Source organism: Leucopleurus acutus (genome assembly GCF_964270905.1).
Source record: "Leucopleurus acutus genome assembly, chromosome: 5".
In the NCBI taxonomy this organism is placed as follows: domain Eukaryota; kingdom Metazoa; phylum Chordata; class Mammalia; order Artiodactyla; family Delphinidae; genus Leucopleurus; species Leucopleurus acutus.
This window is the reverse complement of record NC_139147.1, coordinates 28,008,460-28,025,516: the sequence shown is the minus strand read 5'-3', so window position 1 is coordinate 28,025,516 and position 17,057 is coordinate 28,008,460. Positions and strand designations below refer to the sequence as shown.

At 33.8% G+C, this 17,057-nt stretch overlaps 1 protein-coding gene across 1 annotated transcript in view; it reads left to right on the top strand.

Moving 5' to 3' along the window:
* USP25 (ubiquitin specific peptidase 25) overlaps nt 1-17,057 on the top strand; it is a 139,955-nt gene that overhangs the window by 46,739 nt on the left and 76,159 nt on the right. Inside the window, 4 exon segments of the mRNA XM_082840200.1 lie at nt 5,754-5,840; nt 12,042-12,179; nt 14,437-14,493; nt 14,496-14,515. Of these exon segments, the coding sequence (XP_082696326.1) occupies nt 5,754-5,840; nt 12,042-12,179; nt 14,437-14,493; nt 14,496-14,515 (302 nt within the window).

Genomic DNA, 17,057 nt, shown 5'->3' with positions numbered 1-17,057 from the left:
ATTATAGTAGTTTACTGGGATTATAAATCTCTAACTTCAGAGTAGGTAATGAGTATAGGCTACAGAAGGCACAACTTTGTTACATTTGTTCCTTTAGGTACTGAGACCTAAGTATTTTGGAAGAAAAGGGGAACAGCATATCAGAAAGAGACTGTAAGCAAGGAGAAGGTTGTACAGAGAATGGCTTACATAATCTTTTGGATGCTAATAATATTAGCCTGACTGTCTTTAGATTGGGTATCAACCAGTTATCTAGTCAGGACTATTTTCATCCTGTTCAAAAGGAACTTTTATGTAGAAAGTACTAATTGGGGCTGCTTTTTCCACTAGGGTGTCAGTGAATTAGGTAGTTACTTATAGGAATATGTTCTCCTCTTTCTCTGGTTTGGGGTGTTAAGTTCAAGTAATCCATGGATTCTCATGATAAACCTTAGCACCATTCCCATTTGGATGCCTCTGAGATGCTCAGAAGTAAGGTGCTCATACTTCTCAGTTTGCCTGGTACAGTCCCAGTTTACTCACATTGTAGATCTATCAGCACCTATTAATTAGTCTTCAAGCCCTTTTTCATACTCAGAAGGGTTATGGGTTGGATGGTAAAGTATATGGTCACCTTATGCATAAATTATGAAACTCTAAGTTGACTAAAATACACGCATCCTGAGGGCAGAGAGCACATCATCTAGGTTACTGTTCTGTACCAGTGTATAGTAGAGTGTCTGACACGTTGGAGGAACCGTTTAAGTAATTACTGAGTTAGTAAATGAATGAACGGTAAAGGAGCATATATTACTTATGGTGGAATTGAAGACTTAAGATGCTTCTACCACTCTAATGTATTAAAAGTATGGTATTGAAAAGGTGCTGCAAGTTTTCAGAACATTTCAGGATATCATTTAACGTGTTTTTCATAGCACTTGCTTTTGTCTCTAATTTTCATCAAAGAACATGAGTACATAGTTCAAAGAGAAAACCAAAAATCCCATAGCAATAAAAGCCTTGTGAAAAACAACAGCCCTCTGCTCCAAACCACCCTGCCTGAGAAGCATAGTCCTGCTTCTTAAAGGCATCTACAACCAATTCTGTTTCTCTAGCTATCTTTGTTTTTCTAAATGACATGCCTTTCTGCAGAGATAGATGAGGATTTAGCTCTTTTCATTTCACCTACCTAGAATCGCCTTTCCTTTCATCTCCCAACATAGTTATATCACCAGTTAAAAATAGTCAGTAGTCAGTGTTTACATTTTCTTTGACTTTGTAGACATTATAGTGGTTTACTAAGACTACCCCTCTGTAATTCTTTGTTTTCCTGGAGTTGTCAGTTGCCACCTTTTCTTCTTTCTGTTTTCTGTATACTTATTTATCCTTAAAAATTTCCAGCTGCTTCAACCTCTCTTTTGAGGTATTATCCATAGTGTGTTTCATATACTCAAACATCTCAAACATGTTAACTCTTTTCTTTTCTTTTTTTTTTTTGGTGAGGGGAATCCTTTACAACATGAGATTTCTGTGCCTCAAATCCAGACTGGATCCTGATTTTTTTGTGGTTTAAGCATGGTTGCTAACTTTCCAAAAGCAGGTCTAGAGAAAGGGAATTGGGGAAGGGACAGTTGGGGGTCAATTGGCAGGCTTTTACTTAACCCTATTTGTAGCCCTGAATCTCATCCTACCCTGAAATACACTATGACTGATTTTTATGAACCTGAGTCAGTTAAATTATATTCAAAGTTTAAATTTTCCTGTATTCCACAGGAAGAGAGAGAGAGTACTTGTCTGATGCTTCTCAGTCTGGGAAGGACATAGGGCTTTAATTGCTCTTTATACAGACTTTCAGTTTTTAATCCTGCCAGTCTGTTTCTATCTCACATTGAAACTTATCTGATACCGTTTCATTTTTTAAAAAATCCACCAAGGAGAATTTATGTTGCTTTTCCTTAGTATTTTTCATTATAGACAGTTTATGTCTCCCTTTGCTCTCTTGTCATCACTCTTTTTGTTTTCCACAAATTATGTATTTAAACTCTCATCTTCCATTAGCTCTCTGAAGTTAGCAAGAGTTTAACCAAACTCTACTTTAACAAATTTCAAAATTGGCACATTAGCTTTGGACTGAATGAAAGGATACTTGTTTTCAATGTGTATGACTCACAAACACAATTTAGGCAGTAGTGACAATTACTCTTTCCCACCCCTTTTGAAGGCATGTGTTGACTAATAGTACTATGCCTGGTTTATGGTATAGATTGGTACTTAAAATAAATTTCTGTGATTTGTTGTGATAATCCACGGTCACAAATTCTACTTCGGGTAGTAACATATTAAGTTGTTTTCGGACATCTACCCGCTCATATTTTGCTGGAGTCCAAAACAAAACAAAAGAAAAATGAAATTAGCTTTTTGAAGGCATCATAAACCCTAAAGCAGTGAGGAATTTTGAGGCTACACTTTGAGAGAACAAGAATTTCAGAGAGTAAGCTTCACATTTTGGGCTGATTTTATCTTTGAGGCAATTTCAGGAGTGACTACTGATTGGCTGGGGAGCTAAGCAAAGTTTCACACAGGCTTGGAGCCCTAGGAAACACCTCAGATTTTCAGTTAAATTCTAAAGGGCTACACCCTAGAATTAACTGAGAACTGAAAAATAGGCCAGGCTTTATAATTTGTGAATCCCAGCTTGAGATTTTCTCAGAATTGATTGGGTTAAGATGATCTAGGCTTGCAAGTAGTCCCAGTTTTGCTGCCTGCCAGAAGGAAATGTAAATTCTGTTAGAAGATACTATCATCTCGAACTTAGAATTTTCTCCAGTTTTTTTTTTTTTTTTTTTTTTTGCGGTATGCGGGCCTCTCACTGTTGTGGCCTCTCCCGCTGCGGAGCACATGCTCCGGAGGCGCAGGCTCAGCGGCCACAGCTCACAGGCGCAGCCACTCCGCTGCATGTGGGGTCTTCCCGGACCGGGACATGAACTCGCGTCCCCTGCATCGGCAGGTGCACTCTCAACTACTGCGCCACCAGGGAAGCCCCTTTTCTCCAGTTTTTTACATACAGTGTCTAGCACTCAAATCAGTCATAATTAGTTATATCAGAAAATAAGACATGTCCAAAAATTAAGAGAAAATAATGGATAATTAGAAATATACCTACAGGGAAAACTAAAAATCGAATTATTTGTTATGTAACTATTACTATGCTCAAGGAATTAGAAGCATGATTGAGAATTTTGATAGAAAACTAAAAACTATAAAAAGAACAAAATAGAATATTTTGTTCAAAACAAAATATTTCTAAAATAGAAAATTTAGAACTGAAAAATATGATAAATGAAGTTAAGATATCAGTGGAAGAGTTTAGCAGGCTACAGACACACTGAAGAGAGAATTAGTCAACTGGACAGTTTGTGGAACATTTTCACACTAAAGCCATGAGATACAGATGAGAGCATATAAGAGATATTTTGGACATGGTGTAAATTGTACTAACACAATTTATTTTTGGTTCCAGAGGGAAACTAAAAGGGAAATAGGATAAAAACAATATTTGAAGAGATGACAAAGAATATTCCAAGCTTGATGAAAGAGATGAAGCCACAGATTAGGGAAGTAATAGGAACCAGGTAGTATGAACGTAAAGAATACTACACCAAGGCACATCATAGTAAAAGAGAGAAACACTCTAGACAGAGAAAATAGTAAAAGTAGCCAGATAGAAAAGGTGTATCGCCTCTATGAAGGAGCAAAAATAAGACTAATGGTTGACTTCTCAACAGAAGTGCTATCTTTAAAGTTCTGGGAAAAATTAACTGGCTGTCTAGAATTCTATAACTAGCAAAAATCTTTAAAAAATGAAAAAAGCCCCCACAATTTTCAGTTTAGCAGAAGCTGAAATACTTTGTTACCAGGAGACCCACACCAAAGGAAATTCTAAAGGGTGTTCAGGAAGAAGAAAAAAGTTTTCCAGTGGGAGCTCAGAGCATAGAAGTGGGATTGAGATTCTCCAGATTTGTCAGTATTCTCTTTCCTATTTAAATTCCTTTTAAGAACAGTCTGTACTTTGTCCCCCTTACTTTTATCCCATTTCTTCAGGACTCATTGCTGCTATTCTGCCATTCTACCATTCTACTGGAAAGGTGACTTCCCAATTGACAAGTCTAAAGATTATTTTCTTGCCCTTACCTTACTAGAATGTGGCAACCTTCAACCTTTGCTAATTTTGTCCTTCATGAAATTTGCCAGTGATTCTTGGATGTACTCCAGAATCTTCTATGGTACTTTATATCTTTGTTGAGAGGTTCCTGACATAGGAATTTTTAAAGCTCTGCAGTTATTCTGATACACTACTATGTTTGAAAGCTTTTCTACTCCTTTTTCTTCTGTGATCTCATACTCCACATTTCCTTTACTATTTTTATTTTGTCTTTCTTATAGCTCTTTTTCCTCTGGCTTTTAAATGCTGCTTCCTTAAGTTTCTGATTTTGGTCTGTTACTGTACTTATTATTTCTGACTTATAACATCTGCTCTCATTGTTTTAACTTGCAATAACAAGATAGTACAAGGGCAGAGACTTGATATATTTTATTCTCTGCTGCCTGTCTTCCTTGTGTCTGGCATGTAGTAGGTGCTCCATAAATATTTGTTAAATGAATGAATAAATAAACGAATATGTTCATATTGTTTAATTAAAAAATACTTCAGATCACAATTATCAGTTTTATGGTTTTACCTTTCATATTTACGTCTTTAATCCACATCTATATCTATATATGACTATTTATATATAGTGGACCAGTTTTCCCAACACCCAGTACTAAACAAAATCTTGTTTTCTTATGGATTTGTGGTGCTATTTTTATTTTCTAGCAAGTTAGCTAACCCATCTTTTACTAAGATTTAATACATTATAACCTCCAGTGCAATGATTTTCAAACTTTATAAACTGTGACTCACAGAAAGGAATACGTTTTACATTGTAAAACACTTTACACATACATACGTATGTAAAAATATCACCAATGAAAATTTTACAAATGATACTCTGGTGAATTGACTGTTTATGACATGTTCTGATATTTTCCATTATATTTTATTTCAGTTTTTAAAATTAATGTTTATCATGATGACATTAATGGGTTACAAGCTATAGCTTAAAAACATAGCTGCAGGAAGCTTTTTCATGAGCATCTTTCACATGCTTTCATTATGCTCTACATGATGAATATTACTGTATTTTTGAGTAACACTGCTATTGTTATAATTAAATATCTGTCTCCTTTCTAGGTTGTGTGTCTCCTTGACCATTAGCGATAATATGTAATTTCTTTGTGTCTCTATCACCTAGCATCTGGCCCATAAATTTATTTGTACTGTATTTTTGTAGAATTGATACCTCTAGAAAACTCATACTGAACATAACATGTCTAAAAAGTTCTCAACTTTGCATTTGTGTAGATTTTATTTTGAGGAAACTGCTTAGGCACATAGTAACATAAAGAAAGGAAACTTTTAATAATATATATTATGTTTTTTTGAGTTGTCCACGTATAATTTTCTCCTTTGCAGTACCATAAATATTGTTAATGATCGAGAATAATATGTCAAAATAAAAGAAATGTGACTTTTTCTCAGGGAGAAAATAGGCCTTCTTGTGCTACTGGGAAATATTCTGTATATAAAATAAATCTTTCAGGCCAGTCATATTTTTATAGTTCTGTTAATAGAATTTTCCCTTCGGTTATCTTAAATTGTTGTTCTTTTTCAGTCATTATTCAATCTATTGGAATTTAGAAGACTAGTTCTGAATTACAAGCCTCCATCAAATGTTCAAGATTTACCCCGAAACCAAAAGGTAAAATTATGAAAATTTTCATAATTTTTTTTTTTTTGCGGTACACGGGCCTCTTACTGTTGTGGCCTCTCCCGTTGTGGAACACAGGCTCCGGACACGCAGGCTCAGCGGCCATGGCTCACGGACCTAGTCGCTCTGCGGCATGTGGGATCTTCCCAGACCAGGGCACGAACCCGTGTCCCCTGCATTGGCAGGCAGACTCTCAACCACTGCACCACCAGGGAAGCCCTATGAAAAATTTTTAAGCAGAGTATATATGGTCTTCATATTCTTTTATCTGTGCTTGCTTTTGGGAAATTTGCCAAATCAAATCTGAAATAGTGTCAAATTTGAATGTGAACCTATTAATCTCAGCTACAACAGTAACTTCCTATTCTTGGTTAGTATATTGTAATTATGAATTTTTCTTCACCTGTGTGTCAGTAATAGGCCAATTTTTTTGTTTCACTTTAGTAATTTCTTTTTTCTTCTTTTTTTTGGATGTCAAATTTCAGTAAATTTTATAGGTTACCATTTACAATTCAAGGCCTTTACTCAGTTGCCTGCTGAAAAATTGTGTGGAAATCAAAAATTTATCAGTTATTTCTGTAGCTGAGCTCTTTAAAAGGTTAGTTTTGCACTTGTTGTCTTTGCAGTGCGAATCTGTAACTTCTAATATTGTTAGGCAATATAATGTGACAGAGAGCACAGGCATTAGGACCATATTTCCTGGGTTCTGGCTGTGGACCTGCTTGGTCTAGTTACTGCTCATTTTCCTTATCTGAAAAGCATAAATAATAACAGCAGTTATTTTATAGAGTTGCTGTGAGAATTAAATGAGATAAAACACATAAAGGACTTAGAAGTACCTGGTACATAGTAAGTACTAGGTGTCAGCTATTGCTAGTTATTGTACTGTTCATATTAGCTTTTCAAAAGGTAGGACTGATTTGCACGCAGAAATTCATACTTAATGAAAAAAATTAATTATGGAGTTGATATCCTTGAGTGTAAGACTTCAGTGATCTTGTCATAAAGAAACTGTAGCCCTAAAGGGGACTGGTTGCAAAGACAAAGAAGTTACAGGTTTCAGTAAAGTGTTGACCTTTGTGTGACCTATTGTTAATAGTAATAATACATTATTAAATTATGTTTTCCTTTTAGTATATAATTTTGAAAACTGCTTTTCCTGCAAACACGTGAAACATTTATAATGCTAGCTAGTGGGAATATAATTTGATTTATAACCAGCTTTTCAGGCCGTAATCTTTGGCCATAGAGTGTCAGACTGATAAACCATTTTCAAAAGGGAAGCAAGATCACCTGACCAACTACTCATACTTCCAGAGAAATTAAGCAAACACATTTAAGTCATTACAGTTTTTACATGAAACTTTTTGGACTGTTGCCTCCCTCTGTCACAATTTGGTTAGTTTGTTGTTCTGATGTCTTGGTTGAAGTATATTTATAATTCACATGATTATTTAGAATTATTACTTGCAATTTGAAAGATATCTAGATAATCCCCCTAGTACTTGGAAATTATTTACACCTCTAAATAATCCCAGGAACAAAGAACAAGTCAAAGAAGAAATTTCAGGGTATTCTGAACTGAATAAAAAGTAAAACATTATGTATCAAAATTAGAGGGATTTAGCTACAACAGTGGTTAGTGGAAAATACATGAACTAAATGCCTTATTAGAAAATAAGAATTGTTTCAAATTAATGGCATCAGATTGCATCAAGAAATTAGGGGGGAAAAGCTTGTTAATTTGAAAGCAGAAGAAAGGAAATAATTAAGACAAGTACATAAATCAATGAATTAGACATCAGGAAAACAGTAGAGAAAAATTAATGGAACCACAAGCTGCTTCTTAAGAAAGTTGGTAAAATTGATAACCTTCTAAGTAGACTGAGTAAGAAAAAAGAGAGAAGAAACAAATTACCAAAATAAAGAATGAAAGAGGGGCACATCACTGCATATTCTGTAGACAGTAAGAGAATAGTGGAATATTATACACAACAGGCAAATATTTAAAAAGCTAACAGCTATTGAAACTGATGAAAAGATAGATAACCTGAGTATCTCTATATTATATTAGAATTTTTAGTTAAGAACCTACCCACCAAAAAAAAAAAAAAAAAAAAACAATAGCAGCAAGGTTTATTGGTGAGTTATACCAAACATTGAATGAAGAAATAATAGCAATTCTCTACATGTTTTCCCAGAAAATTGAAAAAGAGATAAAACTTCCAAATTTACTCTATGAGACCAGCATTACGCTGAAACCAAAAGTAGAAAAATATATTTCAAGAAAAGAAAACTACAGACCAATATTCCTCATGAATAATAGAAGAAAAAATTGTCAGATTTTTGGCAAGTTGAATGCTGTAGTACATATAAAGGATAATAATACCTCATTGGCAGTTGGAGTTTATCCAGGACTGAAAGATTGGTTTAGTGTTCAAAACTCAGTATAATTCATCATATTAACATATTAGACAAGAAGAGCCATATGACTATCTCAGTAGATGAAGAAAAAGGATTTGAAGAAAGCTAATATATATTTATGGCAAAATCTCACAGAAACTAGGAATAGTAAAAAACTTTTTTATCCTGATAAAACTCATTTATGAGAAACTTACAACTAATTATAATACTTTCTGGTGTAAGACTGAACCCTTTTCCTCAAAGATCAGGAACAAACAAGATGTCCCTCACCACTTTTCTATTAAACATTAGACTGGAGTTCTTAACCAGTGCTGTAAGGTAAGAAAAAGAAATAAGCATGCAGATTGGAAAGGAAGAAACAAAGCTGTCTTTTCATTTATATGACTGTCTATTTAGAAAATCCTAAGTACTCAACTAAAAAAAAAAAGATGCTAGAATCAAGAAGTGAGTTCATTCAGCAGCATTACATGATACAAGGCAAACATACAAAAATCAACTGTATTTCTTAATACTAGCAACACACAATTGGGAATTTAAATTAAAAAGTACTTATGTAAGACAGCATAAAATATGGAATATTAGAGATCAAGTAGACAAAAGATATGGAAAACTACAAAACATTGCTGAGAGAAATTAAAGAAATAAAGAGATATACTATGTTCATGGATCAGGGGATTCAATTTTTTTAAGATATCAGTTGTTCCCACTTTAATCTATAGAATCAGTGCAATCCAGTTATAATCCCAGCAGGCATTTTCATAGGAATTGACAAATTGATTGTAAAATCTATATGCAAAATCAAGGGATGTGGAATAGCCATAGCAGTTTTAAAGAGAAAGGCAGTGTTGGAGGAGTTAATTTTTTGGCTAATGATCAAGACACTGTGTTATTGGTGAAAAGATAGTCATATAGATCAGTAGAACAGAATAGAGAGTCCAGAAATAGAACAACACATATAGGGGTAATTGGTTTTAATCAGAGTTGCCAAAACAATTCAATGGTCAAAGGAAAATGTTTTAAACCAATGATGTCTTAGACAGAAAAATACTTTCCAACCTTTACAGGACACTATTTGTGGAAAAAAAAAATCACAATGAACTATAGACCTAAAACAAAGAACTAAAACTATAAAAATTCTTGAGGAAAACATAGAAAATTTTAGGGTTCTGGATTAAGAGAAGATTTCTTAAGAAGGACAATAAACAGGCACAAATCATACAAGAAAAAAATTGATATTTTCATCAAAATGAAAAGCTTGTCTTTGAAAAATTCATACAAAATGAAAAGGCAAGCCACAGATTGGGAGAAAATATTAGCAAAACATATATCACACAAAGGAATTGTATCTAAAATACGTACAGAACTTTTACATCTCAATAGTAAGACAAGTAACCTATTACTATATTGGGAAAAATATCTTAACAGATTACAACACCAAAGAAGATACACAGATTGTAAATAACTACATGAAATGATGCTTAATGTTACTAGTCATTAAGGCCAAATGCAAATTAAAATGAGGGGTGCCACTAGAAGAACTAAAGTTAAAAAATATAGCCCATATCCAGGTGTTTTAGAATGTGGACGTAGAACTCTCATTACACTGCCAGTGAGAATACAAAGTAGTTTAATGCCTTTGGAAAACAGTTTGTTTGTTTCTTAAAAACATCTACCATACAGCCTTGCCATTTCCCTTCAGTTCTTTACTCAAGAGGAATGAAACCATATGTCCACACAGAGCCACATCCAATAATATCCACTGCAGCTGGAACAGGTTAATGGATAAATAAGTTGTGGTCTGTCCGCACAATGGAATCCCACTCAGCAATAAAGTGGAATTAATTATTAATGTACATAAACATATGGATGAAGTTCAAAATAATTATGCCGATTGCAGGAAACCATTGACTAAAATGAGTACATAGAATATGATATGATTTATATAAATTTCTAGAAAGTGTAAAGTAACCATGGTCACCTGGGAATGATTAGGGAGGGGAGTGAGGGATGAAGAAAGTTTTGGGGTGATGGACAGGTATGTTATTGATTGTGGTGATACATTCATGGATGTATACATATGTGAAGCTTGTAAAATTGTACACTTTCTAATGTACAGTATATTGTACATCAGTTATATCTTGATAAATCTGTTTTAAAAAAGATAAAGAATTGTGTTGAATAAATTCTAGATGTGGTGGTATTTTCATAATTTATGCAGTGGCTAGTCTTAACAGCAACCACTCATTTTGCCTTTTGAAATTCAAGATGTTCTAGCCACAGGAATTGGCTGAGAGCAAAAAATGTTTTATTAAAGTATTTAACTTTTCACATGTGCATCTCAGCAGAATTTCACTTGATTTCAAAAGTCATTTATTTCATTCTTGTCACTTGGCAAGGAATGTCTCAAAAAACTGCCTTGCCTTAGGTACAGTGATAAATGAAGAAATTGATCACAAGAAATTAAGGAGATTTCTGAAAATTATTTTATGGATTAAAATTTTTAACATTTACACTCTTGAAACCTATTTATATAGGGCACTTGTTGGGGAATAGTAAGTACCACAGAAAAATCATGGATTAATTTTTTATCTCATTTAAAACTTTTGCATTTCATCTTTATCATCAACGATGGAATTTGTTATGCTTAAATAAAATCCATGTTTTCTATAACTTAGCGTTTTTATGTTAGACTTTATGTACTTTCTGATTGCTGTAATGGGTATGTAGTTTTTAGATCAAATAAATATTTGGAATCAATTTTATTCCTTTACACCTATTTCTTAGGACTGCTCTTTAATGTATTGTGGGAGCAACTGTTTCTTTATTAATTGATTATATTATTCTGGGTAACAACTGTACAGACACACTGCTACAAAACTATGCAAACTTGGAAAATTTTTCTAATATTTAAATAGTATATGTAAGCTTTATCTGTTAAAATTGTTATTTCAGGAGCTAACCATAGTAAGAACTGCCTGTCTGATTTGTTACCATAATGTATTTCACTAAGACATGTGAATTACATTCTTATAAAAAGTTTTCTTCTTATTTTAAAATAAATTGTTTGTGATTGATAATATTGGGTTGTTTTTGTTCCTTATGGAAGAAGAAAAACAATAGTGAGTTTTCAGAGGAACACTAGAATGATGATACATTAGTCTAATATTAGGATCTAGTCTAATTACTTATTAGACTAATGTGTCTGATAATTAGGATTTTCACATAACAGTGGCAGTAGTGATTCATTACTGAATGAAAAACATTAATTTCAGTAGATGTGGAGTTTGAAGAGATCATTGACTTGGAGGGGCCTGGGAAGGCTTCATGGAGGAGGGGGATTTTTGCTTAAATGGGTTTATTGAGCATAAAGTACTTAAGTAGTGCCTGGCACGTGCTTAGCACTCATTGAATATTGGCTCTTGTTATTGCTGTCCTCAGCAGCAGCTGGGCTTTGCTGAATGGAAAGGATTGTAATAAACAAACTTAAACGAGGATATTCTTGGCTGGGTAATGACATGAATTACTGTGAATATGTGGCATTTATTCTAAAATTGTGAGCTTAGTCTAGGTCCTCTGCTCTTTCCATGTTTGACTCCTTCTTTCAGTCTCCTAGATGACAAGATCACTCTTCTTTTTTTATGATAATAGGAGTGCTAGATTCATCCCTAATCTATATTAGTCAAATTTTTGGTTAATTTTAAAATGAGTATCTCTTTACCAGTAAAGATTTTAATCTTCACTTAAGGATTTTTTCTTTTTTTTCAATAGGAGCATCGGAATTTGCCTTTTATGCGTGAGCTTCGGTATCTATTTGCACTTCTTGTTGGTACTAAAAGGAAATATGTTGATCCATCAAGAGCAGTTGAAATTCTTAAGGATGCTTTCAAATCAAATGACTCCCAGCAGGTAGCTTTGTTGTGCTTACTAGTTTATTAACTTTTTTATTTAATCTGATCTTAAGCATTTTTTTCAAAGATAAATGACAAAGATGTTGTCATTTATCTTTATACAAATAAGCTGGAGCCACTTAAAACATTGTTTATTTGGAAGATTTACTTTTAAATTAAGAAATAGTGATAATCTTGAAAGTATATGATAAATGAAGCTGTAATTTATATTATAATTAAAATTACTAAATGAAAGCAGTAGGTAAAATTCAGAATGTTCACAAATTTTTAATTAAAAATCTTCACCAAGGTGTGATAACCCAGTGTCAGTATAGTATACACGCTTTTGATATGCCTCTTTTTGCTGGCAGAAAGTAGTTTTCCGTAATTACTCAGAAAAGGTTTCTGAATGACATTAACTTTGTTATTTTATTTTTCTTTTATTGCTCTTTTATTTCCCAATCTTTATGTAGTGCTGTTTGGTTGCTTTTTATCAATTTTTTAGAAAGAATATTGGGAATTTTCCTATAAAAACAGAAAATGTCTATAAACAAACCAACATTTTCACATATAATGTGAGAAGTCAGAGAAATTAAAGAAGGAAAGTGGAAGAGAAGGAAAGAAAGTAACAGAGAATAATAGCAACAGTGTTGGAAAAGATGACAGTGACATAATGGGCAAAAAATAAAGACGATACTTGAGATTTTAAAAATATGCTACGTTTGCAGTGTAGGTGTTGTAGTACTTGGATATGTATCTGTTACGTGGATGTGTGGAGAGCTGAAAGATGTCTGATTTTGCCACTGCCTTCCCTGTGCTTTTTTTTTAAATTCACTTTTTATGGCAAAGATAAATGAACAAAAAGGGTGGTCACATCAGAATTTGCTTATATTTGTTGTTTTTCTCCCCCCTAACAATTTCTTCTAAAGAGTATTGGATAAGTAGAAAACCTTTTTGTTTCTTGTCAGATATAACCTTGCAGGGTAAGTAATGTTATAGAAAAGTATGGAAAGTCATTTTAAAGTCTTATATTAGTGTGCTAGGACAGCTGTAACAAATTACCACAATCCAAGTGATTTCAAGACAATAGAAAATGATTCTCTTATAGTTCTAGAAGCCAGAAGTTCAAAATAAAGGTGTTGGCAGGGCCGTGCTCCCTCCGGTGGCTCTCAAGGAGAATCCTTCCTGTTAAGTTGTCTTTATATGTTAATAAGTTTAGTTGTCTTTATATGGCTTTGGAGCAATTTATTTAAGCTTCCTAGACCTTAGTTTCAACATTTTAAAGGTAAATAGGTTGGCCCAGATGCTTTTCAAAAAACTTCTAGCTGTGAAAATGTATAATAGTAAGTTTGTTTTATATTTGGGACTATTTTGATAAAAGCAAATTGCTTACACTTATTTATCTGTCTTTGGGAAGTCATAGTAGGGTTGCTTTATCCCCCCAGCCCACCCCGGCCCACTCCACTCCCCATGCAGGTTCTATACAAACCTGTTTGCTATGCTCCAGGTTGGAGTGTTGAAAGGATTTTATGGTAGTTGACAAGTACAACTGCCACTGCTTATTCCTGTTTATCTATGTCAGGTGATCTAGGACCGAAGGGATGGCAAAAGGTGAAGGTTGTGCTGGTTCTGATTGGAGAATCAGTTCGAAGTTCATGAGGTGGTAGACTTGATAGTTGAGGAGTCAGTGATTAATTAGGCTCAACCTATCCAAATTAACAGATATCTTAGTAAAATCGGATATGGCTTAAAAAGCTGTGCATTAACAGTTGAATTGAAAAAATGAATTGTTTAAAAACACATATTCCTTCTAAGACAGAAACCAGTAATAAATCTTTATATAATGAAGAACTCTTTGGTAATGTGGGTCCTTCATTTTATAAAGATTCATTAGAGAGCTCTTTGTGGGGAGGTAATAACTCTTTTTAAAAATCTCATTGATAAGTTTGAATTTATACACACACACACACACACACACACACACACACAGACACACACACACACACACACACACACACATATTTTTTTCCCTCCTAAGGTGAAACCCAGTTACATGATTATGAATATAATGCTTGTTTTTCTCAAATAATGATTTTATGCTCTGGTTAAGTTATAAATATTTCTTGCATTTGATGTGAAACATTTCAGATGATACCGTTGTGAGGAGTCAGTTAATTATACATTTGAAAAGACTGGCTGTAAGTTTTATGTTGCAGTATTTAGTGTTTTCATTGGTAGGCTCGAATATCAACAAGACTTTTTTTTTCCCCCCACAGCAAGACGTGAGTGAGTTTACACACAAATTATTAGATTGGTTAGAAGATGCCTTCCAAAAATGAAAGCTGAAGAGGAGACGTAAGTTATTGTGAAATTTAGTGATGGAGTTAAATTAGGAGATCGATAAATAACACTCATTTTTTTTTTCTTATGTATTCAGTGTCAACAGAGAAATAAGAATCTGAGATAAGTGTGTGGAAACCCAAATGTTATCTGTATTTTTGACAAACTCTTTGGAATTTATGGCCGCAAATGTTGGGTAGCTTTAGATGTCCAATATAAGGTCAATCTAGTGAGAGATATATAAGAAGTGATCTCTGAAAAAGCTAACCCCACATCAGTTCTTATTCCATGAAGTCATATTCCATGAAGAAGATGGGTCAGTGGTAGGGAAACATGCCAGGAGTAATAATTCTGATGAAATCTTTTTACATGGAATCGTGAGGACATTCATGATTCCTTCCATGTAAAGTTTCTTCTTAACATTCCCTGGGGCTTTTTATTTTGTGCCCATTTGGTTGAACCACTAAGACTCTGGTCATTTAAAATATATGGGCAGACCTCCTTAAGGGAAGAAGTTCACACACTTTCAGGGTGGTCCTACTCCCACTCTTCTGAGGCCACTCTCCTAACACCAAACATTGGTTCCTTTGTGCATCTTCCTGAAACATTGGTGGACCATTTAGAATTTGCCACCTCAGGTTCTGATATGATTCTACAAGATGCATTATGTAAATTAACACCTAGAATACAGGCAAAAATCCAAGGCTGAAAATTCTTTCCTTCTCTTTTTATCTATTTTTGTTCTTATTTGTTCTTCTTCCAGTTTTATTGAGATATAATTGACATAACAGCACAGTGTAAGTTTGAAGTATACAGCATAATTATTTGACTTACATACATCATAAAATGATTACCACAATAAGTTTAGTGAACATCCATCATCTCATATAGATACAAAATATAAGAAAAAAATATTTATTCCTTATGATGAGAACTCTTAGAATTTATTCTTACAAATTTCACATATAACATACAGCAGTGTTAATTGTATTAATCATTTCAGTACTTATTTATCTTATGACTGGAAGTTTGTACCTTTTGACCACCTTTATCATACAAAGATATTTGATTATTATTGACTATATTCCCCATGCTGTACATCCCTGTGACTCACTTATTTTGTAACCAGAAGTTTCTACCTCTTAATTTCCCTCACCTACTTCACTCATCCCCCGCCACCATCCACTTTCCTACTGGCAACCATCTGTTTGTTCTCTGTATCTATGACTCTGTTCTGTTTTATGTTTGTTCATTTGTTTTTTAGATTCCATATGTGAGTGAAATGATACAATATTTGTCTTCCTCTGTCTGACTTATTTCACTTAGCATAATACCCTCTAGGTCTATCCATGTTGTCACAAATGGCAAGGTTTCATTCTTTTTTTATGGCTGAATAATATTACATGGAATGAGTATATACACACTCACATACACACACACAGACACACACATCTTTATCCATTTATCTATCAGTGGGCACTTAGGTTGCATCTGTATCTTAGCTATTGTGAATAATACTGCAGTGAACTTAAGGGTGCATATATCTTTTTGAATTAGTGTTTTTGTTTTCTTTGGATAAGTATCCAGAAGTGGAATTGCTGGATCATATATGGTAGTTCTGTTTTTAACTTTTTGACAGCCTCCATACTGTTTGGCATAGTGACTGCACCAATTTACATTACCACCAAGAATGCATGAGGGTTCCCTTTTCTCCACATTTTCACCAACGCTTGTTGTTTGCTGTCTTTCTTGTTTGTTTAGCCTCCATATGTTTGTGTTTTTTACAGTTTTTTCCCTGTAGTTTATTTCTAATTTCATAGTGTTGTGGTCAGAAAAGATGCTTGATATGATTTCAATTTTCTTAAATTTACTGAGGCTTGATTTGTGACCCAACATGTGATCTATCCTGGAGAATGTTCCATGTGCACTTGAGAAGAAAATGTAATCTGCTGTTTTCAGATGGAATGTCCTATAATATCAATTAAATCTATCTGGTCTATTGTGTCATTTAAGCTTGTGTTTCCTTATTAATTTTCTGTCTGGATGATCTGTCCATTGGTGTAAGTGACGTGTTAAAGTCCCCCACTATTATTGTGTTACTGTCGATTTCCTCTTTTATAGTTCTTAGCATTTGCCTTATGTATTGAGGTGCTCCTATGTTGGGTGCATATATATTTATTAATTGTTATACGTTCTTCTTGGATCGATCCCTTGATCATTATGTAATGTCCTTCCTTGTCTCTTGTAACATTCTTTATTTTAAAGTCTATTTTATCTGATATGAGTATTGCTACTCCAGCTTTCTTTTGATTTCCATTTGCATGGAATATCTTTTTCCATCCCCTCACTTTCCAGTCTGTATGTGTCTAAAGTGGGTCTTTTGTAGACAGCATATAGATGGGTCTTGTTTTTGTATCCGTTCAGCAAGGCTGAGTCTTTTGGTTGGAGCATTTAATCCATTTCCATTTAAGGTAATTATCGATATGTATGTTCCTATTACCATTTTCTTAATTGTTTTGGGTTTGTTTTTGTAGGTCCTTTTCTTGTGTTTCCCACT